The sequence below is a fragment of the Crotalus tigris genome, unplaced genomic scaffold (assembly GCF_016545835.1).
Source record: "Crotalus tigris isolate CLP2741 ecotype Arizona unplaced genomic scaffold, ASM1654583v1 scf7180000019944.6993514239:2294586, whole genome shotgun sequence".
Lineage (NCBI taxonomy): Eukaryota > Metazoa > Chordata > Lepidosauria > Squamata > Viperidae > Crotalus > Crotalus tigris.
In genome coordinates this window covers 1,971,424-1,996,916 of record NW_024097783.1, presented here as the reverse complement: position 1 = coordinate 1,996,916, position 25,493 = coordinate 1,971,424, and the positions used below count along the sequence as shown (strand labels likewise).

Genomic DNA, 25,493 nt, shown 5'->3' with positions numbered 1-25,493 from the left:
AAATATATTAAAATATGAAATATATTACCAGTACATGCATAATCAGTTATGAAAATATATTTAGCTATAAATAACATATATACCTGAAGTGGTGATAAAATAGGGTGGCAGGGAACCTGACTCAGTAGATGCCAACAAACTACAATATCATAAATACTAGCAACTGTAGTTCAGCAACATCTGCACCAACACTACTCACTGTTCTATTGTAGAAGTTAACCTTCAACTGTGGTTAGCTATTATAATTATTGGAATATCAGAATGAATCTGTCTCTGACGTCTGGTTTTAGATAGAAAACATAGGAAATGCTAATGTATCCATACCTTTCTTATAAAAGCACTTGGATTGTTACAATTAGAAATAAGCTGCTGAGCTAAATAGTTCCTTATAATAATACAAAAGGATTCTTATTTTCCAATACTCTCCAAGAAATAAAAGAAAGAATGCATCAGTTTACAACTAGGGAATATACAACGATGTAATTTGTTTTCTTAGTTCATATTTTTACAGGTAGGACAGGAAGGCCTGGAGGAACGTTGTCCATGGGGTCGCGATGGGTCAGATACGACTTCGGAATTAACAACAACATTTTTACAGGTAGTCTTCGATTTACAACAGTTCATTTAAATAGTGTTCAAAGTTACAATGGCACTGAAAAAGTGACTTATGACCAGTTTTCAAACTTGTAACCATTGCAAATTCTTTAATCAATGTGTAAATTACAATTGCAAATTACAAAGTCATTGCATCTTTCAGGAAAAAAAGAAATACCTTTCGCACAGAAGCTAATCGATTCATCATCAAAGACTCTTCTCTGTCATCATCATCATCTAAATCAAGCATAGGAATACCAAAGCTATCTAAAATACTGCAGCATCTTGTATTTTCATCTCTGGGATCAAAGGGATCTACAATTATGGGTTCAGTTCCTTTGATTTCACAACGGCAAAAAGGACATCCTTGACCATCAGATTCCTGAATTATAAAAAAAAAATGCTTAAATGCTGAGAACTATTTAGCATTTTTTACTACATAGAAGAATCTTAAGGTAATGAAAAGCATATTAATAGTATTTTAAAAAACACAAGTATTTGCAAATACTAGGAGAGAGGGAGAGAAATTTCAAATGAGTAGCAGCACCAGGAATTTTTGATTACATACCATGTTGGGAAAATCAATGGCAGTTGGCAGATTATCACATTCTTTGTTTTTATATAAATAAGATGCATTCAGGCTTTTTTAAAATCAATCTTAATACAATAATAATAATAATAGTAGTAGTAGTAGTAGTAGTAATAATAATAATAATAATAATAATAATAATAATAATAATAATAAAAAAGTTGGAAGGGACCTTGGAGGTCATCGAGTCCAACTCTCTGCTCAGGCAGGAACCCTATACCATTTCGGATAAATGGCTGTCCAATCTCTTCTTAAAAACTTCCAGTGTTGGAACATTCACCGCTTCTGGAGGCAGGTTGTTCCATTGGTTAATTGTTCTAACTGTCAAGAAGTTTCTCCTTAGTTCTAAGTTGCTTCTCTCCTTGATCAGTTTCCATCCATTGCTTCTCGTCCTGCCTTCAGGCGCCTTGGAGAATAGCTTGACTCCCTCTTCTTTGTGGCAGCCCCTGAGATATCGGAACACTGCTATCATGCCCCCCCCTCGTCCTTCTCTTCGTTAAACTAGACATACCCAATTCCAGCAACCATTCCTTATATGTTTTAGCCTCCTGTCCTCTAATCATCTTTGTTGCTCTTCTCTGTACTCTTTCTAGAGTCTCAGCATCTTTTTTACATCATGGTGACCAAAACTGGATGCAGTATTCCAAGTGTGGCCTTACCAAGGCATTGTAAAGTGGTATTAATACTTCATGTGATCTTGATTCTATCCCTCTATTAATGCAGCCCAGCACTGTGTTAGCTTTTTTGGTAGCTGCAGCACACTGCTGGCTCATATTTAAGTGATTGTCTACTAGGACTCCGAGATCCCTCTCACAGTTACTACTATTGAGCAAGGTACCCCCTATACTATACCTGTACATTTGGTTTTTCTTGCCTAAATGTAGTTTGGTTTTTATATGATTGACTAATTCATTACCATCAGTTGGTGTTGACTCACATTTTAATTGTGAGAAAGTAGTGCAATATGATAATGGATCAGTAACTTATTCAATACAAGATTCTTTTAAGAAATCTATACTCAATGCACTTATATAAAATATTTCATTAAGCAGTTTAAAGGCATTTTCCCTTTTAATTTTTACAACAATCCTGTGAAATAGATTGTAGCAACTAATCAAAAATTACAACAGAATTTTATGGCTGTGTGGGTATGCAAATATGGATCTCTGTAGTCCAATCATCACATTGCAGTGGCTTTATAACTAATATTGCTTATATACCCCTGAACCAGTGGTCGGATTCAAATATGTGAACAACCGGTTCTCTGTGTGGATGTCGCTTCCGGAAATCTATTCTGGGCCTGGGCAACAAAAAATTAGCTACCGGTTTTGCCGAAGTGGTAAGAACTGGCTGAATCCCACCACTGCCTTGAACTCATATTTGATTTTCAGAACAGTGGAGTTCCAACTTATATAGTGAAAAGTTTAGGGCTTAGAAGTATAACATTTTATATTACTAAAGACTAATCTTATGCCAAATTCTAAAATCTCAGATCAGAAGAAGCAACTACACCATTGTCAATTCTTCTTAGGCATTCATACAATTATATAAATATATAAATTATATACTTTTATAAGTGTTCTGTTAAGCTGAACTACGACATCATCTAAAGTCAAAATAAAAAATACATGCACGCTCCAACCTATATAACTCAGTTTGGGCTTTGGGCAGGTACTTGTCAGATTTTAAAATGTTTGCTATAGAAAAAGTGCCAATTTATTCAAAGACTTCTGCTTTATGCTTTAAGGTAAGATATCGATCTATGCAAAATTATATAAATATCAAAAATAAACAAAATGTGGCTATAATAATATATACATAGAACTCAATAAGAAACCCTTGTTTAGAGAAAAAAAATCATATCATCATACCTTATTTTAGTTGTATTTTTATTTAGTGCTTTTAAAATAAAGGATACCCAACATGCACAGGGACTGATCGACCTTCCGCATAAAATATTATGCAAATGTGATTTTGTGTTCACTAAGGAGCTGGGAGTAACTTATTTTATTAAGTAAAACAGATGCTTTATTATGATAAAAAAGCACCAGATCTCTCTCCTTAGGCATCTTTAACGAGCCATTATGACAGCAATTAAACACTAACCATTGGCAAGTAGAAACTGAATTGCTGCAGTATAATCCCTTCATCAGCTTGTAAATTATACAGAAGTTAAATGTGCAGTGAAATTTATTTTAAATGAAATGACTGTTAATGAAGGAAAACCTAGTACTCCATTTACTTGGATGTCACTTGCTAAAATTATAGCTTAACCATATATTAAATGTTTTTATTTTATTAAAAATCTACATTCCCACTGATGCTATGACCCAGAAAAATTCTATGATACTGTGCTTCTTATTCTGTATTGTTTTCACAACTGCTCCCAAGCGAACATCCCTATCAATGAATAAATGGGAAGAGATTTTTTTTAAAAAAAGAGGATTCTTATCATTTATGCAGCTCTTAATATTATATTAATTTTTCTTATTAAGTGATTTCAGAAGTTACAAGTCAATGTTGCAGATAAATATTCTTAGTAACTGAATATTCATCTTAGGTGGGAGAGTTATACTCTTGGTTGAAATTTGTCTCATTTATTTGAGAATATTTTTCTTTCCATGGTCAGTTATGTTCCCTTGCTATTGTAAGTGTCAAATCCTTAAGAGCTACTTACAAACAAAAAGTAATTCAGAGCATTCTTTAAACAGATTTACTAGAAAGGACAATAGAATTATGTTACATAAAACTTGGAAATGTTAAATTCAATACCCAGGTTTGTTTGTACAGTTTTTTTTTAAATCTTCTTGCTAACTATCTACTGGTACACTGCATTTTCCTGATAAAGAATATAAAAGTGTTCTATGCTTACAGTATTTGAAAGAAGTTATGCTACTTCCCTACATATGAATAAACTAACATTTCAAGATTTATTCCTACAATTGGTATCCTTAAAACATTAGTTAATGTATTAATGTTAAAAAGAGTGAGAAGTAGAAAAAGAACATATAGGAATTTGATTACAGAAAGACAGTTACCTGCCAGGCAGTCAGGCAAGACGTACACATCAAATGTCCACAAGGTTCAATCTTCACATCTTTGTCATTTTCAGCACAAATTTTACAAAGCTGGAATGTGGAACCCATTTCACAATATAATTCATATTGTTCCTGAAAAGGAATGACTGTAATGAAGAGCCTCTGAAAATGATAATATAAGAGCTACTTGGCTTACCATTCAGGTTATAACTTTTACGTCATAACATATACTAGTAAGACAAATTGTTACTGAAGATATTCATATAATATATGTATCATTGCTTTTTCAAACAAGACATGTAAAAACATGTAAATCTATTTATACAAAAATTCCATTGCTCATAAATAATCATAACAAACCACCCACACAGCCTTGTAGTACCTTAACTAAAATAAGTTATTCTGACTCAAATCTGTTTCATGAGAATCTACTTCATCAGAGAAATAAAGTATAATTTGGTTTTATTCGAACATTACCAATAGGGACAGAATTTTAAGCAGAGAATCAAAGAGAAAAAAAATAGCAACAATTCAACTATTGTCTTTCCAATCCCATCCCAAAGCCTACCATCAACTGCATCTGTTAATAATAAAAGGACAGTAGTCCAATAAAATTTGTTCTAATAGATTCATTCAGGTTTCAGAAAACCCAAATATGTTTTGTGGTTTATGTTAAGCTAACATATCAAGACGTTTAGAAAGGAATATTTTTCTGATATTTATTGGATTTGGTTTTATTTTATAAGTAACTTTTTTGGTAGTAAAATTATTATATTGGTGGTAATTACAAAATCTCGACCATCAGCCGAAACTTTAAGCTAACATATCAAGACGTTTAGAAAGGAATATTTTTCTGATATTTATTGGATTTGGTTTTATTTTATAAGTAACTTTTTTGGTAGTAAAATTATTATATTGGTGGTAATTACAAAATCTCGACCATCAGCCGAAACTTTAAGTGCTTAAAGTATATTTTCTTAGAATTTTTACTTTAGAATTTTAAATGAAGATTTGTTGCTGTCTCCTAGCCATTGTTGAAATAAATACATTTAAAGTTAGGGGAAAAATACAAAATATGGGTAAAAATCCCAAAATACTGTAAAAAACTTAAATAGAACAATCCTTATACTTAAAAAAAATTGATAAGCAATAGAAAAAATAGAAGGGGATAAAACTTAAACAAAATAATAAAAACAATAAAAAATATACATGTCTCTTTGTCATGGTTAATTTTTTGAAAATTAAAAATGAAAACTAGTTTTTAGGTTAATTTTTTCCAAAGGCGTAACAAATTCATTAAACTAATATGCTTATAGTGATACATACTTAAAATGTATCTGAAGTATCTTGACAAATCTTTTCTTAGCATTGTTAAGTCTTGTCAAAACTGGATTTTAAAATCTTACTCAGACTTTTCATGGTCCTTCAGATGCATTGAACTGCTGCCCCCAAAACCCTTCATCACCACAGCAATTCTGATTGCTATCAGTTTTCATCATTAAGGGACACAATATATATTAAGCTATTTAAATATGATTTTTATAAAGATACTAATACAAAGTCCTCAATGAATATGAATGAACATACATTCCAAGTGAATAACATACAATATACCTGTGTAACTTTTATATGATCATGTGGAATAGGTTCACATAGTCCTGTCAGATCAGGATTATAACTTCGTCCATCTGGATAAAGATAGCTGAAATGGAAATAGGCTCTTCATTTATACACTTACTAAATACCTAGATGATGAGTGAACAGTTTTGCTTTTTCCATTACAAATAGTTCAGTTAACTATGGTAATTGAGACAAAAATTTCCACTGCTAAGTGATGTGATTGTAAAGCTTCATGTCATGTAACACAACCTAGTAATGGCAGTTGCAGCAGTCCCAGTTGCTACTGTAAGGATTACTTGGGTTTTTAAGCAAGGATCTCACATAGCCATGACTTACTGCCAGCCAGCCCATTAACTTTGCTTGTGGGAAGCCAGCAGGATGTCATAAATTGCAATCACATGACTACAGATTATTGCAATGATTGAAAATCTGGCTGATTGGTAAATGCCTGGATCATGATCATATGACTGGGGAGCTGCATTTGGCAGAATTCTGATGACCTATTGTAATTACCATTTATTCAACACTGTCACAAGTTTGAACCATTGCTGAATGAGTGGTATTGAAAGAAGACCATCTATTATGAGTATGTCCTGCTAAAAATTCCCTTCCAGAAATGCCTGTTCTTCATTGAAAGATCTATATTCTTAATGTCTTCCATACAGAACCTCTGCTAACTGCATCTCACTTTCCACTGATGATTTCACTTCACAGTTGCCATCATTCTAGCTCTGTTTGCCCTAATTAGGGACACAAGAAAAATTCTTAGTTGAACACTTTAAGGGAAACTAGATTTCACAATTATGATAATCAAATAAGATCAAGAATACTTTAATTTGCACCTGTTGTATTAGCAAACTGTGCCTTCTATACATAAAGTAATAATTTATACTCACAATCCTTCCCGGCTGCCATCAATTAGAGCTTGAAATAAAGGCTTATTGTGGGGTATGGTCTGTAAAATATTTCCATCACCAGTGACATAACCAATAGCCCACTGCCCAAGTCGAGTGCAACTTAATCTGAAAATGTAGCTGTAAAACAAAGGACAATGCTATAATTAATGAAATAATTAAAGACAAGATAAAAATAAATTAAAAAGAAGAATATTTATGTAATCTACCAGTATTTCCACTGTGGTTAAAAAAGTGGATGAATAAAATCTTATGTTGAGCTTTACGGAAACCTAACTATTTCTTAACTTAGTTGTGCTCAGACCCAGCATTCAGCTATAGCTTAACTGTTTGACTAACAGTGTATTATAAAGACAAAAACAGTTTCTTTACTGTCAAATAGTTCTATTACATGGTTATTTCCCCAGTTCCTATCTATAATGTCCACCATTTTAAGTGCTTTTGTTTTGATTATGGCTCACCATATTACTAGTTTTCCTATCACCAGTGTTTGGAAATAACAACACAAATCATTTTCTAGTCGTTTTCACAAGACCCCTAGCTAAATATGATCAAGTTTTCCTCCGCTTCTAGAAATTATATTGTTCATGAGAATAATTATTCTGATGTTGAGTTACTTCCTCCCAATCCCCGTGAACCAAATAATCTCTTACTGCAAAGTTTCTGGTTGTAGTCCAACATCATTACATTATGAAATTTCCCAGCCATCCAGAAACATGACTAACTAGTGGCAACCTTCCATAATTTACTGAAGTAAATTGACAAAAAGTATTGAGTTCATTACCTTCCTGGTTTGGTGTTATATTTCTGCAACCGTGCTTTAACTTCATCATAAGTCAGAAATGCCATATATCCAGGATGAGTCACAGCTAAGAAGTTCCAGTTTCTTAATATGGAACCCCAGGGCTAAGCATAAGTGAAATATATAAAATATATATTTATATGTATATATTTAATATATTGTATTTTCACCTCAATTTCCTCTAAGAATAAAGAAAACATTTTCTGTAATATTGCTACTTACCCATCAAAGTTAACAGCCAGTTGAAGTTAGTTACAGTGAAAAATAAGGCATTTTAAAGTAATGTTCAAATTAAAAAAAATAGAAGTGTGCAAAGAATTAAGAATCTGAATAGTATCACAAGTTAATGGAAATAGTCCAAGGCTGAAATAACCCCATTTCAGATCCAAATATATCTGCTTTTATTAAAATGATGAAAGCAGTATCACATTGCAAGCCCTTTGGACTGTTTTGTGAAAAGGAGCAGGGCTTCTATCATCTGCTGCTTTCATAAGTCTGCCGTTCACCCCTTAACATTTATATCATGCCTAGATTAAACCAATTTCATATTTTGAATAAAAATTTAGAGTAATTAAAAATAAGAAATGAAAGCAGTACATGAAGAGAAGGGAAATGGGGTCTAATATGTAACTTAGTAAATCATGATTTATTAAGCCAAGATAATTATGCTAAATCAGTTCATGTTTTCATGTGAATTCATTATTCCGAATAGTAATTTTTAAAAATTTGTATGTATACCTTTTAAAGTTTTATGCTACCACAGAACTAGTAATATAGTGTTAATTGTATTATGTGGGCTATGAAAAACATACAATATATCATGTTTACTAAAAAGAAATGGTACCTTGAATTAAAACACCTCCTACCAGGAAAAGCGGACAGAAAAAAATTCTATAAAATCCTTCCACACCTTTGTCTAAAATTGCAAAATCCAGCTATTTCAAATATAGAAAAGCATGTTAAGTATTATTTCAGTTTAACTAAATTACCTGAAATAATCTTGTGAAGATATCAAATTCAAAAACTGAAATATAGTCATTGCATGTTAGATCAATAGTAGACTTCAAAGCCATCGCTTCCAGACCAGAACTAATCTGATGCACCTCATGAAGACATTGTCGGAATACTTTCCAAGGCACTATGGTCCTACAATAAGGAAACAATGTATGTTAGATAAGACACCATTTTTAATTAGAAATAGCCCTTTTGAATAACTACTTGATCAACAACCATTCAAAGTTAAAACAGCACTGAATGAGGAGGACTTCTGATAGGTTCTGATAGTCAGGGCCATGATCATAGTGTCATAGCGTCCCCATGATCATATTATGATCTGAGTGCTTTGCAACTGGCTCAATTATGACATGGCAGGACCCTGCAGTTGTGTAATTGCCATTTGCAACTTTTATTGCTGCCTTCTGACAGGAAATTTCTCCTTAGTTCTAGGTCAGCTTTCTCCTTGATTATTTTCCATCCATTGTTTCTTGTCCTGCCTTCAGGTGCTTTGGGAAATAGATTGGCCCCCTCTTGTTTGTAGCAGCCCCTTGGGTATTGGAACACTGTTATCATATCACCCCAACTCCTTTTTTTCATTAAACTATACATAACCAATTCCTGCAGCCATTCTTCATGTTTTAGCTTCAGTCCCCTAATCATCTTTATTGCTCTTCTCTGCACTCTTTCTAGAGTCTCAACATCTTTTTTATCATGGCGATGAAAACTGGATGCAATATTCCAAGTGTGGTCTTACCAAGGCATTACAAAGTGGTACTAACTTTAGAAAAAGTACTAACAGTTGATGTGATCTTTATTCTATACCTCTGTTTTTTTTAAATAAAGATTTTATGGGGGTTTTTCATGTTAATTTTTCCAATCAACGAGTTGTCTGGGATTAGCTATTAGGATGGATATACAGGAAATTGAGACAGAAATAGGTACATGGGCAGACCATAATCCTCTAGAAGTGACGTGGAAAGGAACACAAAAAACTCCAAGATGCACCTCATGAAGACTGTTAATGAAGCCTCGGACTGTGTTGCTTTTTTGGCAGCTGCAGCATTTACTGCTTCCTCATATTTAAGTGATGGTCCAGAAGGACTCCAAGATCCTTCTCAGTTACCACTATTGAGCCAGGTATCACCTATTTTATACCTGTGCATTTGGTTTTTTTTGCTTAAATATATAATTTTACTTTTCTCACCACTGAATTTCATTTTGTTAGATAGGGCTCAGTGTTCAAGTCTGTTAAGGTCCTTCTGTGTGTTGAGCCTATTTTCTAAAGTGTTGGCCATTTCTGCCAGCTTGTTGTTATTGTTGTTGCCTTACTGAAGTCCAAGTAAATTATATCCACAGCATTTCACTGGTCCACTAATTTTGTCACATTGTCAAAGAATGCAGTAAGATTTTGCTAATCTGTTTACTTATCTACCAACAACATTTCTGTTTTACCTGAATTTTATCTTTTGTTCACTCTTCTCAAGTGCATTAATGAACATATTGGAATCAAGAAATCAACTTGGAAGTGAAATTGCAAGGAGCAGCAGATTTGGAGACTACTAAGAAGAGGGTAGTTCTTTGTTCCAAAAAAACAGAAATACTTCTTCAACATAGTAGAGAAGATGGAAACTGGGCAAATAGCCAAGGTTTCCAAGAGTAGTGTATAGCATTAGTTTCCAGAAACAACTGATAGAAGGGAGTGGAATTACTGCAAAACTGTGCTCCCAGGGCCCAACCCTAGATTTATTTAGGAGACTAGCACAGCCAATGTTACTAAAAGACATTAGGAAGTTCAAGCAAAGCTAGCAAAAATGTATACTTCATATCCAGTTCCTGGCAGAAGTTATCAACAGACCAAAACAATTTTATTCCAGTTTCCTGATTGGAATGCCTGTTAAAGCAGTTACATATTTTTCTTCTAAATGTGCCTAGATTTACAAAGCCATTGCCTTTTCACTCATCTTAGGCAAATGTATGAAATTTAAGACCAAATCTTCCTTATCAAAGAAAGTTGTTGCTCTTTTCTTTAAATGCCCTTTAAACCTACTTATTTAAACCTCTTTCAGCCCTCGTAAAATGTTATGCTGCCCTTCTCTGTGATCACATGATTGCATTTTGAGTGCTTGCCAATTGGGTCATATTTACAACTGGTTGCTAGTTTCTGGCAAAAAAACCACCCATTTAGGAGAATGGATTCACACTGATTTGCTTTGTGTGATTTGCTTAACCATTGTGTGATTTAGACTTACCACTGTGCAACTCATTTAATGACCACCATAACAAGAGATGTAAACTCAGGTCTGGTCATCTAATTGTCTTACAATTGTCACAACTTACAACCCAAATTCTAGTCCCAAATGTGATTGTACGATGCAGACTACTTGTACCTTGGTACTCATGTTTGAGGCTTAACATTATGTTAACTCATTGACTATCATTCAAAATATCCCAAAGAGGCAGGTTTGCTTCATTATCTCATTAAAGTATGGCTGCAATTTGGTATTGATTAACTGCTGCTTTTAATTTTTGATCTTATGACTCTGCTTTTGTTATTATTGATTTTACTTTATGTTGCTTTGAGCCAGTCTTTTGTTGTTTTTCCCTGTTTTTTTTTTTTGCTATTTAATCATGTTTTGATTCCTGTCAATTGATAATCATTAATACTGCCTTCTGCTTTTCCTTCTGAAAATCTTCGTAGTAAGTGTTGGCTTCTAAATATTTATTTATTCATTTATTTCATTTTTTTTACCCCACCTTTATTATTTTTATAGATAACTCAAGGAGGCAAACATACCTAATATGCTTTCTCTCCCTATTTTCCCACAACAACATGTAACGTGAGTTGAGCTGAGAGAAAGTGACTAACCCAAAGTTACCCATATTATTTATAAATATAAAACTAGTATAACACTGATGACACATTACAGTGATTACTTAAGATTCTATTGTTAACGGCAATAACTTGTGAATTTTTCACTTAATTCATACAACTGTGATTTTACTACCTATGGCAAAGTTATTATATCTTCAACATTTGCATCATAGTCAGGTAAATTACACATGATATGTAAAGACCTTTAATATATACAACAACCAATTCAATTATGTGTTCTTCATAAAATCTTGATATCTTCTACATTTAGTAATAATTTAAAAGCTTATTTTCCTGTCTATTATCTATCACACAAATTTGCTTTAATCCCTGAATATTGGTTCAGCAGCTGTCAATTAAATTTATTTCTCAAACAAATACAACAAGTCATAATTTTCAGAACAGGTTTCTGTGAAGAACTATCACTTGATAAAATATACTAAAAAGATAAAACAATTGAAATAAGATTGAATACCAAAGATTGTATAATGAAATATAGACTGCTGATTGAATTAGAACAGAGGTCTCCAGCTTTTTTGGCATCAGGGACCGGTTTCATGGAAGATAATTTTTCCATGGATCGAGAGGGGGGACGGGGGGGGGGGAGGTTTCAGGATGATTCAAGTGCATTGCATTTATTGTAAATTTTCTAAACAAACAAACAAATAATGCACTTTATTTCTATTATTATTACATTGTATTAGATTAGACCAGTAACTTTCTGCTTCTAAGAAAGTGGGATGGAAAAGACACAATCCTAAACTCAGCCTTCCAACATAACAAAACAAAGACCCAATACGTTGAGGAACTGCTGAGAAAACCATGAGAGGGGGGAGGGGAGGGCGCAAAGCAACTTGGCACTGCACCAGCCCAGCAGTATTGGAAAAGGTGCAAATGAGAGAGGGATTCCCTTGGAGATGCAGAGCTTAAAGGGAAATATAGCTTCTTCCCTCCCCCCCTTTCAAGCCGGGTAGGAGCATGCTTGGCTTGCGAATGTGGAGAGGTGCATGAAGAAAGTGGGAACACACACACAAATACACACAACAAATTAAACCACAAAAAGCTGCCAGGATATTACCAAAACACGAGGCACCTGAAGCATCAAAACAAAAGCAAAAAATTCCAGTTGAAGTGCAAAGGACCCCATCAGTCTTAGAAAAGATGCAGACAAGAGAAAGATTGGAGACTTGGAGACACAGTGCTTAAAGGTAGCTTCTCCCTGCCCTATTTGCACTTCAAGAAAAAGATACCCTCACACAAACACACATACCTTGGGGGCTTTGGGGAAGCCCCCTGTTGCAAGCTGGGCAGGCATGTGCTTGTCTTGCAAACTTGGAAAGCATGACAAAGGGAATGTGAGCCCAGCTGGTGTGCCGGGAGGGGGAGAGGAGGAAAGTGAAGAAGGAGAAGTAGGAGGAAGAGGAAGCAGGACCTGGAAGAGGAGAAGGAGGCAGAAGAAGAGACAGCAGAAGAAGCAGGAGGAGGAAGGACACGGAGCTCAGCTGTTGCAAGCCAGTTGAATTGCAGTCGTCACAGGACCTTTGCACTGAGCAAGACTTCTGCCCTGCCACTCTCCCGCCCCTGCCCAAACCCCTGCAACTCGCCACATGCCTGGAGGTGAAAGATGCCCCTTCAGCACACCTCCAGCGGCACAGACCAGTTCCTAACTGGCCATGGACCGGGGGGGGGGGTTGGGGACCCCTGGATTAGAGGCATTTAATACTTTAACCACTAGCAACTCTACCTTCTATGTTGATACAGCTGATACTTACTTTTCTCCAAAGAACTTCTTCCAGAATTCTGCAGCATCTGCTTTTGTGATACGAAAATTATCACCCTGGAACTGAGCGTTAGGGAAAATTGCTTTTATTTCTGCAAGCATATGACTGAAGATGAGGGATAATTTTGTAAGATTTCGCCTGCCAGTACAAAAAAAAAAAAAACAAACAAGAAAAAACATAAAAACTGAACAAAGAAATTCTACTGAACATAAAAAGAAAGGCTACATCATGCAATAGGAATTTCCCTTCCTAATATTAGGAACTAGTAGTGACTTATAATTGGAGAAGATACACCTAAAGACAAACAAGAAATGCAAAGGCAGTAAAATAGGTTAAATCATTGTTGACAAGCAAAGAGCCATCATGTATAGGGTTACTGTTCTAGAGAGAAAGACAACAGAACAAGAAAGCACACTTGTTTTCAAAAGGTATTTTGAATCCATCCATCCATCCAATAACACTGCTATACATAAAAAAACTGACTTTGCTGTGGGAAGTTGACAGGGAGTCAGAAATTGAAATAACATGACTGTGGATCACTGCAATGGTTTGGAATCTGGGCTAGTTGCTAAATTCACAATCACATGACTGTAGCAAGCTTCATCTGGCAGAAATTTGAGAACCAGTCATTAATTACCATTTATTCAACAGTGTTTCAAGTTTTGAATATCAAAACATCTCAGAAAAAACTGACAACTCTACTCCAACCATACAGCACCATACAACCAGCTAAAACTCTCCAAAACATTTTAAATAAATCAAAAAACAAGAGTTGTCTACAACGTATAGCAGTGACTGTAACAGCCACTATGTAGGACAAACAGGCAGAGGACTAGCAGAGCACATCCATAAACACCAATTGCCGTCACAAGACATTATGAAAAGTCTTCAATTTCACAATACATGGGCAGACATAGCCATAATTTGAACTGGGAAACTGTAAGCATCCTACATCAAGCAAAGTTCAAAAACACCCCAAAAAAAATCCTGGAACCTGGCATTCAGACAAATCAGTTATCAACAGGCACATAGTGATAAACACCTACATAGCATTCAAGAGGGAGACAATCAAGAAACTAAACACAAAGGAAAAAGGCCCAGCTCTTCACTAGCAATTAATAACCTAGATAAGCAGAGGTTAATACCAAAATTAAAAAACTAGGCAAACAAACAAATAAACAATACCCCAATTAAGGAAACACCAACAGCAGACAAACAATCAAACAACCTAAACAATCAACCTAATCACTACCAAGAACTACCAAGAACACTCCCACTAACAGACAGGACAAGCCACACAAATGGCGAGCAAACTTTACTCCCACTAGAATTGATGTTATCTAGTTGGGTAATGAAACATCTGCAAGAAAACAACCACATTCAGAGAGCACTAAGGGCTCCGCAGTTTGTTTATTTAAGAAAATTTATATGGCTGCCCAACTTGCCCTCAGTAACTCTGGACAGCTTACAAAGATAAGAACCCAATATAAAAACAATAAAAAGCAACAAACATCCCCCCCCCCGGAAACAATTAGTCAAATAAGCCACTTGATGGCTCCACCCCACTCAGGTTTTCCCAGACCGTTCAGCAAAACCAGGTTTTCAAGGACTTGCAAAAGTCTGTTAAAGTGGGGGCCAATCTTAGCTCCCCAGATATGTTCCATAAGGAGCTAGCCACCACAGAGAAAGCCCTTCTTTCTGGTCCTGCTAGATGAAACGCCTTAGGAGAGGGAACCCATGGCATTTCATGCCTCCCCATTCTAATGGGGTAGGTAGATGTGACTAGAAAAAGATGGCCCGTCAAGTAATCCAGTCCCAAACCATGTAGGACTTTAAAAGTGACCTTGAAGTCAATTGGGAGCCAATGTAGTTCCCCAAGGAGAAATGACACAGGTGAGCATCGAGACTTGCACAAAACTATGCAGGATGATGCATTCTGAACTAACTGAAGCGTCTACTATTGCTGTTAGTTGCGAAGTCGTGTCTGACCCATCATGACCCCATGGACAACATTCCTTCAGGCCTTCCTGTCTACCATCTTCTGGAGTCCATTTAAGCTCACGCCTACTGCTTCAGTGACTCCATCCAGCCACCTCATTCTCTGTTGTCCCCTTCTTCTATTGCCCTCATCTTTCCCAACATTAGGCTCTTCTCCATTGAGTCCTTCCTTCTCATTAGATGGCCAAAGTACTTGAGTTTCAACTTCAGGATCTGGCCTTCTAAAGAGCAGTTAGGGTTGATCTCCTCTAGGACTGACCAGTTTGATCGTCTTGCAGTCCAGGGGACTCGCAGGAGTCTTCTCCAGCACCATAGTTCAAAGGCTTCAATTCTTTTGCACTCAGCCTTTCTTATGGTCCAACTTTCACACCCATACATTGCAACTGGGAAAACCATGGCCTTGACTATACGTACTTTTGTTGGCAAGGTGATGTCTCTGCTTTTTAGTATGCTGTCTAGATTTGCCATAGCTTTCCTCCCCAGCAGCAAGCATCTTTTAATTTCTTGGCTGCAGTCCCCATCTGTGGTGATCTTGGAACCCAAGAAGATAAAATCTGTCATTACCTCCATTTCTTTCCCATCTATTTGCCAGGAATTGAGAAGGCCGGAAGCCATGATTTTGGTTTTCTTAATGTTGAGTTTCAAGCCAACTTTTGCACTCTCCTTCACCCACATCAAGAGGCTCTTTAGTTCCTCTTCACTTTCTGCTATTAGAGTGGTATTATCTGCATATCTTAGGTTGTTGATATTTCTCCCGGCAATCTTAATTCCAACTTTTGATTCATCTAGCCCTGCCTTTCTCATGACATGCTTCTACTATGTTTCCCCAAAAGTAAACCCTACTCCAAAAGCAAGCCCTAGCTGATATTTGGGGGCCTAATATAAGCCCTAGTGCAGGGTGGGCGAGTCGGCCCAGATCTTCCGTGCGACAGCCGGAGCGCCCCCCCCCCACGGCCAGCTTGCCAGGGCCCTTCACCAGCAGCCGCCAGTAGAACCAGCTACCAATGGCCCTGCTTTCTCCGGCTGCAATGAAACAAACCCTTGGCAAGCTCCAACCTCCACCCACCCTGCCTGCTGGCCCTACTGTTGCTGAGATATTTCTCAGCCGCATTAGGTTCCATGTGGTAGCCAAGTGGCTGCCCATGCTACTTCTGCCTCGCGGGGTTCTTTCTCCTCCTGGCCACTCTGCTCGGGGCTGCCCTGCTGGGCTGCTCTTGGCTGGCGCGGGGCAAGTCGGCCTAGATCTGGAGTGCTGTCCCGCCACTGGCCTGCCAGGCCCTTCGCCAGCAGCAGCCGGTGAAACCGCGCCACCCACGCCTCCACCTTTGGGCTGCTTAAGTGACAGCCTGCATGCCTACTTGGTGCTACAGGCATTGGGCTAAGGGCTGAACCTGCTGCTCTTCAGTCCCTGGCAGGCATTGCACCTCTCATACCGGCTAGGCGCTTTTAGCCTCTACCGGCTGCTCCCACTGGATCGCCTTCTGCCTGCTGCCGCCATGAGGTGAGGAGGCAAGGCAGGTGGCGGAGTTGTTTCCCTCCGCCTGCCAGACATCTACCGAAGCTACACTGGGTAAGGTTGCTGCACCCCCCCCCAGATTCCCTCGCCTCCCCCAAGCGTTTTTTTTACTAACCTACCTTTCAGCTGCATTATTTTTCTCTGTTTGCTTCTCAGCCTTTGTCGCATGTTTGTGGGACAAAAAAAAAGTTCAATAAGACATTCTAACTTCTTGAGATCTTGCAAGAAGTTAGAAAGCCTGATTGAACCTTTGTTTGCCAACCTGTGACCATTGGCAAAGGGCGCTCGGAGGCAAGCACGGGGCAGCATTCCGGATCTGGGCCAACTTACCCCACACCAGGCTCAGCACCCTTTCTGCCATTGCCCACCACGACCTGGTCTGCCACCACGCTCTTGCTGCCGTGTTGCTTCTCCATCCTATGCACAGACCCCGTCCCATCCCCACAGGGAAACATGGTAGATACTTTTCAAGAGCAGTGCCATGGAGGGCACACTGAAAGAAGGGACGTGACTATGGCGTGAATGACACAAGGGAGTCAAGACAGAAGGAGACTAGGGTATGAGTGACTGTGAGAGGGATTATTGGTCCAGGAAAGGGCATAACTGGTGCACAAACCACAGTTGCATGAAGTCCCTCGTGGTACGTTACTGTGAACAGGTATCCTGGGTCCAGGACAACTCCCAGATTACTCATTGGGTTTGTCTGGGCAATATCATCTTGTCCAAGACCAGAGATGGCAATTTTCTAGAGACCAACAAAGCCCAAATCCAGAGCCTGGTTCAGTTTCAGCCCATTGTTCCCCAACAACCCCTTAACCCAGTGGTTCTCAACCTGTGGGTCGGGATCCCATTTGGGGTCAAACGACCATTTCATGGGGGTCGCCAAACCATGCTGTCCACCATTTTGTTCCCTTTTCCCTAGCTGTCCTACTCCCTCTTATTGGTGGCCACACCCACTTGGGGGTCACCACAACATGGGGAACTGTATTATGGGGTCACGGCATTAGAAAGGTTGAGAACCACTGCCTTAACCCCCCCCCCAAGCACTGTAAAAGTGAGGTTATCACATTGCTTAATTCACCATGGGCTAAAACAAATAGCTGTCACCAGCATATTGATGGTATCTCAGCCCATGGTGGTAGATGATTTGATCCAGCAGTTTCATGTAGATGTTAAAGAAAAGCAGGAAAAGTACCGAGCCCTGTAGTAACCTGTAAAATAAGAGACAAGGGCTGGACCTCTTGCTTCCTATCAACACTGACCAAGAGCAACCAGAGGAAGGAAGTGAACCAGGACAACATAGAGATCCCCATTCCCAACCCTTGAAACCACTCCAGAAGGATACCATAGTTGATGGTACCAAAAGCCTCAGAGAGGTCACGTAAAGCAAGGATAGCTGCACTACCTCCATCCTGCTGCCACTAGAGATCATTAAAAAGTGCAAGCAATGCCATTTCTATCCCATGATCAGGCCTGAACCCTAACTGAAAAGGATCTAGATCACAGGTGTCAAACTCGCCGTGTCATGTGACGTCTTGTGACATATTGCAACTTTTTTTACATTGCCAGAGCTGGGATGGGCATGATGCAATCGACCCGTGGGCCAGCAGTTTGATACTCCTGGTCTAGATAATCCATTTCATCCAGGAGTTACCGCACAACCATCTCAACAACCAATTCAAACCTGAATTACAAATATTCTCTTTTACTGCTACTTCAGTCTTGTTTAGACTGATATTCAGGCAGACAAGCACATCAGCAATTGATAATTTGTTCAGTATCAACTGTAGATCACTGTTTTTGTGTGCCTAAAGAAGAGTTATCAGCAAACTTATCAACAGAGGGTTTCTTAAATGATTGTATGGAGGCACTTTGTCCATTCATTTAATCATTTAAGGTCAAAAAATGCTGACCAATTGGTACCTCCTTCAGACTCATATGACAATATGTAAATGCAAAACAGATTGAATAGGATTGGGACTAGCATTCAAACTTGTTTTATCCCATTGGAAATGGCAAATGCAGTTGATGTGGATATAGATGTGGATGATGTGGATACAGATAATAGGCGAGTGGCTTCTTTTTGAAGGCCTTTCTGATTTTTATCCTCACTCATAATTTGTACAGGCTTTAGCTAATACTCTACAATTGTGCAACTTAGTGCTGCCTATTCACCTGATCTTTCAACACTTTTTTAGCCTCAGCTCCAGTTAGCTGAAAGGCATTATTAATTCTTGATGGAACCACAATCCCTGCACTCCTCTGTTTGTGAGGCAGGCTTCTATTCCACCAGATACATCTCAGATTGGCTAAGATTAACAGCCAATGCAATGATTTAGCTTGGGAACACTATGCTTAGGAAGAATCTATTGATCCTGGGGTGGGAGAAGGAACAGCCATTGGAGCAGGAAGCACCTGCTACTGGAGTAGACTGGAATAGGCTTTGATACTAAATCCAGATCATTACAACCATTAGTCTCATTTAATCTTCCCAAGCCTGATGGGGCTCAGATCAGAATTTATTTTTATTTTTGGTTTCCAATACAACAGAATTGACCTTTACTCCCAAACAGCTGCTTCTTCAAGAAGAACTTTACTGCAAGGTTGGCTTGTTTAGTGGAGCCACTAACCACTGACTCCAATGTATTGCATTCAAGGGCTTGGAAGATGACTATGAATTATAAAAAATTCATGATCTATTATGTGAATTCTGCTGTTCTACTTAATTTATTAATGCCTGATTTTAAGCAATGGATTTCTACTAGGGCTTCTGATTGGAAACCAGGTCTGCATATCATTGATATTTGGGTGATGATAGAAGAGAAAGCTACACTGATTCCCTGTACTGTTGGTTCTTGCTTCATAATTCCAAATATCCTGTTTTGTTGAGTTTGTGAGGATTTTTTCTCTCTCTTTTGGGTTTCTTTTAATATAGAAATGCTCTTCTTAAATCTTCTGAGAAAAACTTAGCATAGGAATGCTATCTCAGGTGATATTACTTGGTCTGCTCTCAGGCCAATGAAGAGGATTATCACACCAGGTGTAGCTGGTACCTAGGCCAACAGTATGATAGAGCATGGTTCTCAACCTTTTCATCACCACAGACCCCTTTAAATACTTTTTGTGACTACGGCTCACAGCTACGAATCCCAAAGACTTAAGATTTAATCATAACATTTCTTCAAGCCTTCATGGACCTCCTGGGATGACATTTCAGTCTCCCAGGGGTCCACAGACCACTGTGATAGAGGTGTTTGATGTTGATGCTGCAGCTTGATTGCTTCACTTTGCTACAGTAACTTCGAGGATAATTTCCATGCCACTTAGTTTGATCTGTTTTTTGGCATACAAAACTGCTCAGTCACATGTGGCTCACAGTGCTATCCCTGCCTCTCCTTTTTTCTATTCTTTCTCCAAGGGTTGTTCCATATGGTCCTCTTACTTTTCCCCCATTTACTCTTTCTTCTTCCTGGAAGAAGATTGAAAGGGTTTTTTTTTTTTAGAGACAGAAAGAAGTCTTAAGTCTATCTTCATCTAAATGAGATATACATAACCTTTTTCTGTTGCTTAATTTCTGCCAATTGAAAAGCCAAAAACACATTACAAAAATTAAAATATCCTCCATCTTCCTAAAGAATGGAATCATTTTTTCAGTTAGATGAAGGAAAGAATATTGTCTGAACCTAAATGAGGGAAAGAATAATATCTGAACCTAGATACTGGAACATCTGTTGTTGTTTTTTTTATTTGTCAAATATTTTTTTCCAGAAGGCTTTTGTTGGCAGGTTATACTTTTGTGCTTTGATTTTCATTTCTGATTCTGACTTAATTGTTTTATATTTTATTTGTGAATTTTTAAGTATTAAAAGCTAAAAAGAATAGTGTTTTAACAGTAGATGGACAGAAAAGGAGTTTAAATAAACTATCCAATACTGCTACTTTAGGAACTCAATAAAATATAACCAATTCTTATCACTTGAGCAAATTTATTTTCTTCTGTTTTGTTTTAGAAATTTGATGCTTGCTAATTGTTATGAATTGATATACAATGCTGAAGTGGATGTTGTTTATTTCCCCCTACTCTCCAAATCTGTTCTGCCTTCCTTAAGAGACCTTAAGGAAAAGGAGGAATTAATATCACATAAAAATAGGTGCAGCTATTTTTAGTTATTCTGTTTTAATTAGCAATACACCTAGCATGTTCACCCAGTTTTAAAGATGTATGTCTTCAATATGATATAGCTTTTAACAGACAGTTTTATGTTTTATTTTTTTAATTTGCTTTCTGTTGTAGGATATTGTTACTGTGGAACTATTTGCTGTGTTTTATTATTTGCATTAACACTTTTAATTGTTTTGTAGCAGTTTGTGGAAAAATAAGATAAAACACTTAAGAAATAATGTAATACAATTATCAGATATCTATTTACATTTGAGGCAAGCCTTCAGATGAGATTTTTCTCTCTTGAGAAAAGTACATTAATGAGTAATTTAGAAACCCTTCCAGAATGGACTCATCTGCTGCTACTCCATGATGTATTATTTAGCATTTATAAATCCCTGATTTATTTATTCCCTATTCTGTTTCTCCTCTTTCTGCTACATTTCAATCTCTTTCTATAGCTTATGAAATATAATTTACTGGGAAAATGAAATAGTTTCCTTTAAAAGTGCTTCATCTGTACTTTAATATATCTTTTAGAATCTTTATGATGTGGCAATTTTCAATTTTCTCTTTTGAAGTCAAGATGGGAGGGGGAAAAATAGGAAGTTTTCATGTTTGAAAACATATCTTATAAATTATAGCTTCTAAACTTCTGTTTGTATGGTCTTTTATATCTTACAATTTGGGAGAATATAACCTTGTTCCCTTTCAAATTCTTCTATCTTGGCCAGTGCTGCAAAGGAAGCACCTAACATTCACCATTAAACTGGTGCTTTCTGCTGGTGAATAGTAGCAAACAATTTGATTGCCTGGCTGAAGCTCCATGGCCATAATAGTATTTTATTTTTAAAGCTTCAGTTGCAATTCAGTATAGTGGAAGAAATGATGTTTTTATTTATTCAAAATAGTTCCCTTTTGACCTAAAAAAAAAAATCTTCCCTCCAAAAACCTCCCTACCCCAAACAATAGCACTTGCTATTGGCTAAATGCATGGACACATGTAACTAGGAACCATTTTTTCCTGTTTCAACCTTCTATCTAAGAGCATATCTCCTCTGTAAAACCCCACTGAACAAACCTTACCTAAGTGATTAATAAGGAAGATCAGAGCAAGGTCTGCTAGCCAAGGGACGAAGAAACTTGATTTTAGTACTTTCTTCTCCAGGCTGCTCACCTCTAATAGCAATCTAAAAGCTGTAGGGAACAAGCAGAAGCTGCCTCCTTGTAAGGATCCACCCCACTTTGCATCTTAAGAAGACAGAACTCTTGGAATAATTCTTCCAACAGGAATCCTTTATTAAGAAGAAGTGGTTGCAGGCATGCTAGACAGGACTTGGGGTCCAAGCTCTCCCATTCAAGGTTTTAAGGGGTTCCCCAGCAGTCCCACCCAATCACCCCCCTTCCAGTGATAGTTTCAGGCATCACAGTTCCACCCCTTGCTCCTTTCTTCCGTCTGTATGGAGACTTCAGATAACTACATGAAAGGTAATTAGTTCTCTTTGTCATGGTAAAGTTCTTTGATGCTAGTTATATTCAAAGTCTTCCTTTGAAGTTGCAATAAACACATTCAACTTCTTAGGAGTATACTGAAGGAAGTGAGGGCCATAAAGCCCCTTTGTTCTCCCCCTTCTCTCCCTCTTATGGCAGAATCCAGAGAAGGCAGAATTGGGGTTTTCTATAATTGATGATTAAAGATGAAATATAATTGGATTCTGACATCCGGCCCCTCTTAACAATAAGAGAGATCCACCTGCAGAAAACAAAACAGGTATAAAAGTTAGTTAGGCTTGTTGGGATACTCTGTGTGAAACTTCTTCAATAGCTTCGGGGCTCTGACATGACGTTTATGGACCCACTCGTTTTGTGAGGGAGGGAGGTGTTTCCAGGCAACTAGGTATTGAGTTGCTCCATGATATCTCTTAGAGTCAAGGACTTCCTTTATTTCGAAGTGTTGTTCACCCTCCACCATGATTGGAGGTGGTGGGGGGAGATTTTTGGCCGTAGAGGTGACTGATGCTCTCTTTTCAGCAAGCTGCAATGAAAAATTGGGTGTATTTGCCTGAGATTTTTGGGTAATTCTAATTCTACTGTTACTGGATTTATGATTCTTTTAATTGGAAAAGGTCCTATATATTTTGGTCCAAGTTTTTTACAGGGCTGTAGGGACTTTAGGTATTTTGTAGATAAGTACACCATTTCTCCTATAATGAATGGTGTAGGCTCAACCCTTTTTTTATCGGCTTGTGCTTTGTATGCCTGCCTAGCTTCATCTAGTGATTTTCTGACTATTGGCCAGGTGTTTTGTAGGTTTTCCATCCATTCTTTCAGTGAAGGGATCGTTGGTTCGTTTGGGGTTAACTCTGGCATAGGGTTGAAACTTTGACCGTTGGCTATTTGAAAAGGAGTGTAGCCTGTGCTAGAGTGGACTGCATTATTGTAGGCAACTTCTGCAAAAGGAAGTAAGTCCGTCCAATCACTCTGTTGGAAATTTAAAAAACATCTCAAATATTGCTCAAGTACCGAATGGCACCGTTCCGTTTGTCCATCCCCTTGTGGATGATGGCTAGATGTCAGTCCCTGAGTGGTCCCTAAGAGGGATAAAAATTCCTTCCAAAATGCAGACGTAAATTGCACTCCCCTATCAGAGATGATGCGTTGGGGTGCCCCGTGCAATCTGTAAATGTGCTGGATGAAAAGTTTTGCTAAGGCCTTTGCAGTGGGAATCTTTTGGCAAGGGATAAAGTGCACCTGTTTGGAAAATAGGTCCGTGACTGTCCAGATAACAGTATTCCCATTGCTTTCTGGCAATTCCACTATAAAATCCATGGCTATTTCCCTCCAGGGGGCTGAGGGACTTGCCACTGGTTGTAATAGCCCTGGCGACTTCCCTTGCAACCTCTTTGCCGATGCACAGGTTGGGCAGCTGGCAACATAACTTTCTATGTCCTTTTTTATTGATGGCCACCAAAATTGCCGTTTAATTAAGTGTAAAGTTTTTACAAATCCAAAATGCCCTGCTGATTTTGTGTCATGGCAAAGCTGCATGAAAGTGATTCTTTGGGTTGTTGGTATATATAACTTTTCCCCTACCCAAGGCAACCCGTCTCTCATTGTGCACACATTTTTGTTTTTCTGGAACCATTCATCTGTTTCCAAACTTTTTCTGAATTCAATTCCAGTTTGGCTGTCCAGTTGTGGTTTTAATTTGGCTTGGGTTCTTGTGGTTACTGGTGCTGCCAGTTGTGACTCTGCCATTATTGGTCTAGAGTCTGTGGTTCGTGCGCTGTTATATTGAGGCATGCGAGATAGAGCATCTGCCAGGAAGTTCTTTCTCCCTGGTAAATGTTTGAGTTTAAACTGGAACTGGTGAAAATGCTGAGACCAGCGGGCTTGTTTGGGATTGAGTTTCCTGGACGTTTTCAGGGCTTCTAAATTTTTGTGATCGGTCCACACCTGGAAGGGGATTTTGTTGCCTTCCAGGAACTGTCGCCACGTGAGTAATGCCCAACGTATCCCATAAGCCTCCTTCTCCCATACGGGCCAGCGTTGTTCTGTTTCCGTGAGTTTCTTGGATGTATATTTTCTTGTAATAGCACAGCCCCCACTGCCACATCACTTGCATCTGCCTGTATTATGAAGGGCTTGTCCATATCTGGGTGCCTTAGTACTGGTTCGGCAGAAAAAAGTCTCTTTAGTCTCTCAAACGCTGCTTGGCACTCCATTGTCCATGTTAGTGGCTGGCTAGGTTTTACTGAGGATGCTCCCTTCGTTTTTAGTAAGTTAGTGAGGGGCAAGGCTATCTGGGCAAATGAGGGGATGAATTGGCGGTAAAAGTTTGCAAAGCCAAGGAAACTTTGTAGTTGTTTTCTTGTGCGGGGTGGCGCCCAATCTAATACTGCTTTGACCTTCTCTGGGTCCATTTCAATGCCCTGTGGGGATATGCGATAGCCTAGGTAGTCTATCCTTTCCTGGTGGAATTCGCATTTTGAGAGTTTGGCATATAGGTGAGCGGCTCGCAGCTTCTTTAAAACCGCTCTGACAAGTTTGACGTGTTCTTCTTTTGTTTCAGTAAAGATAAGAATGTCGTCCAAGTAAACAAGGACCCCCTTAAACAGGTGCTCCCTTAGAACGTCATTGATTAATTGCATAAAGACTGCAGGGCCCCCTTGTAATCCAAATGGCAAGACTTTGAATTGATAGCACCCCATGGGGCAGTTAAATGCAGTCTTCCATTCGTCCCCTTCCTTAATTCTCACGCGATAGTAAGCTTCCCTTAGGTCTAGTTTAGAAAAAATTTTCCCTTTCGATAGGTGTGACAGCATGTCTTTCATGAGGGGCAGCGGGTATAGGTTGCTTTCACTGATTGTATTCAGGGCCCTATAATCCACGCATAAACGTAAAGAGCCATCCTTCTTCTCTCTAAAAAGGACCGGGGCAGCCACTTTAGGCTTGGCTGGCTCAATGAAACCTCTCTCTAGGTTTTTTTTAATAAATCTTTCCATTTCCTCCTTCTCCTTTGGGCTCATGGAGTATAATCTGGGCTTCGGGAGTTTTGCCCCAGGCTTGAATTCAATGGTACAGTCTGTGGGTCGGTGGGGGGGAAGCTCA

At 38.2% G+C, this 25,493-nt stretch overlaps 1 protein-coding gene across 4 annotated transcripts in view; it reads right to left on the bottom strand.

Annotated features, from left to right (window-relative positions):
* CBLB (Cbl proto-oncogene B) overlaps window positions 1–25,493 on the bottom strand; it is an 87,691-nt gene that overhangs the window by 32,264 nt on the left and 29,934 nt on the right. For 3 of the 4 annotated variants that reach the window (XR_005559353.1, XM_039364987.1, XM_039364986.1), the window contains exons 4-10: window positions 13,198–13,344; window positions 8,547–8,703; window positions 7,540–7,661; window positions 6,738–6,875; window positions 5,836–5,923; window positions 4,222–4,353; window positions 773–976 (exon numbers count right to left, since the gene is read on the bottom strand). Coding sequence is in view for 3 of the 4 variants with exons in the window: in XM_039364987.1 (XP_039220921.1) it covers window positions 773–976; window positions 4,222–4,353; window positions 5,836–5,923; window positions 6,738–6,875; window positions 7,540–7,661; window positions 8,547–8,703; window positions 13,198–13,344 (988 nt within the window). In the remaining variant the exon portion in view is untranslated. The remainder of the gene's footprint in view (window positions 1–772; window positions 977–4,221; window positions 4,354–5,835; window positions 5,924–6,737; window positions 6,876–7,539; window positions 7,662–8,546; window positions 8,704–13,197; window positions 13,345–25,493) is intronic. The other variant, XM_039364988.1, reaches the window with a different exon arrangement.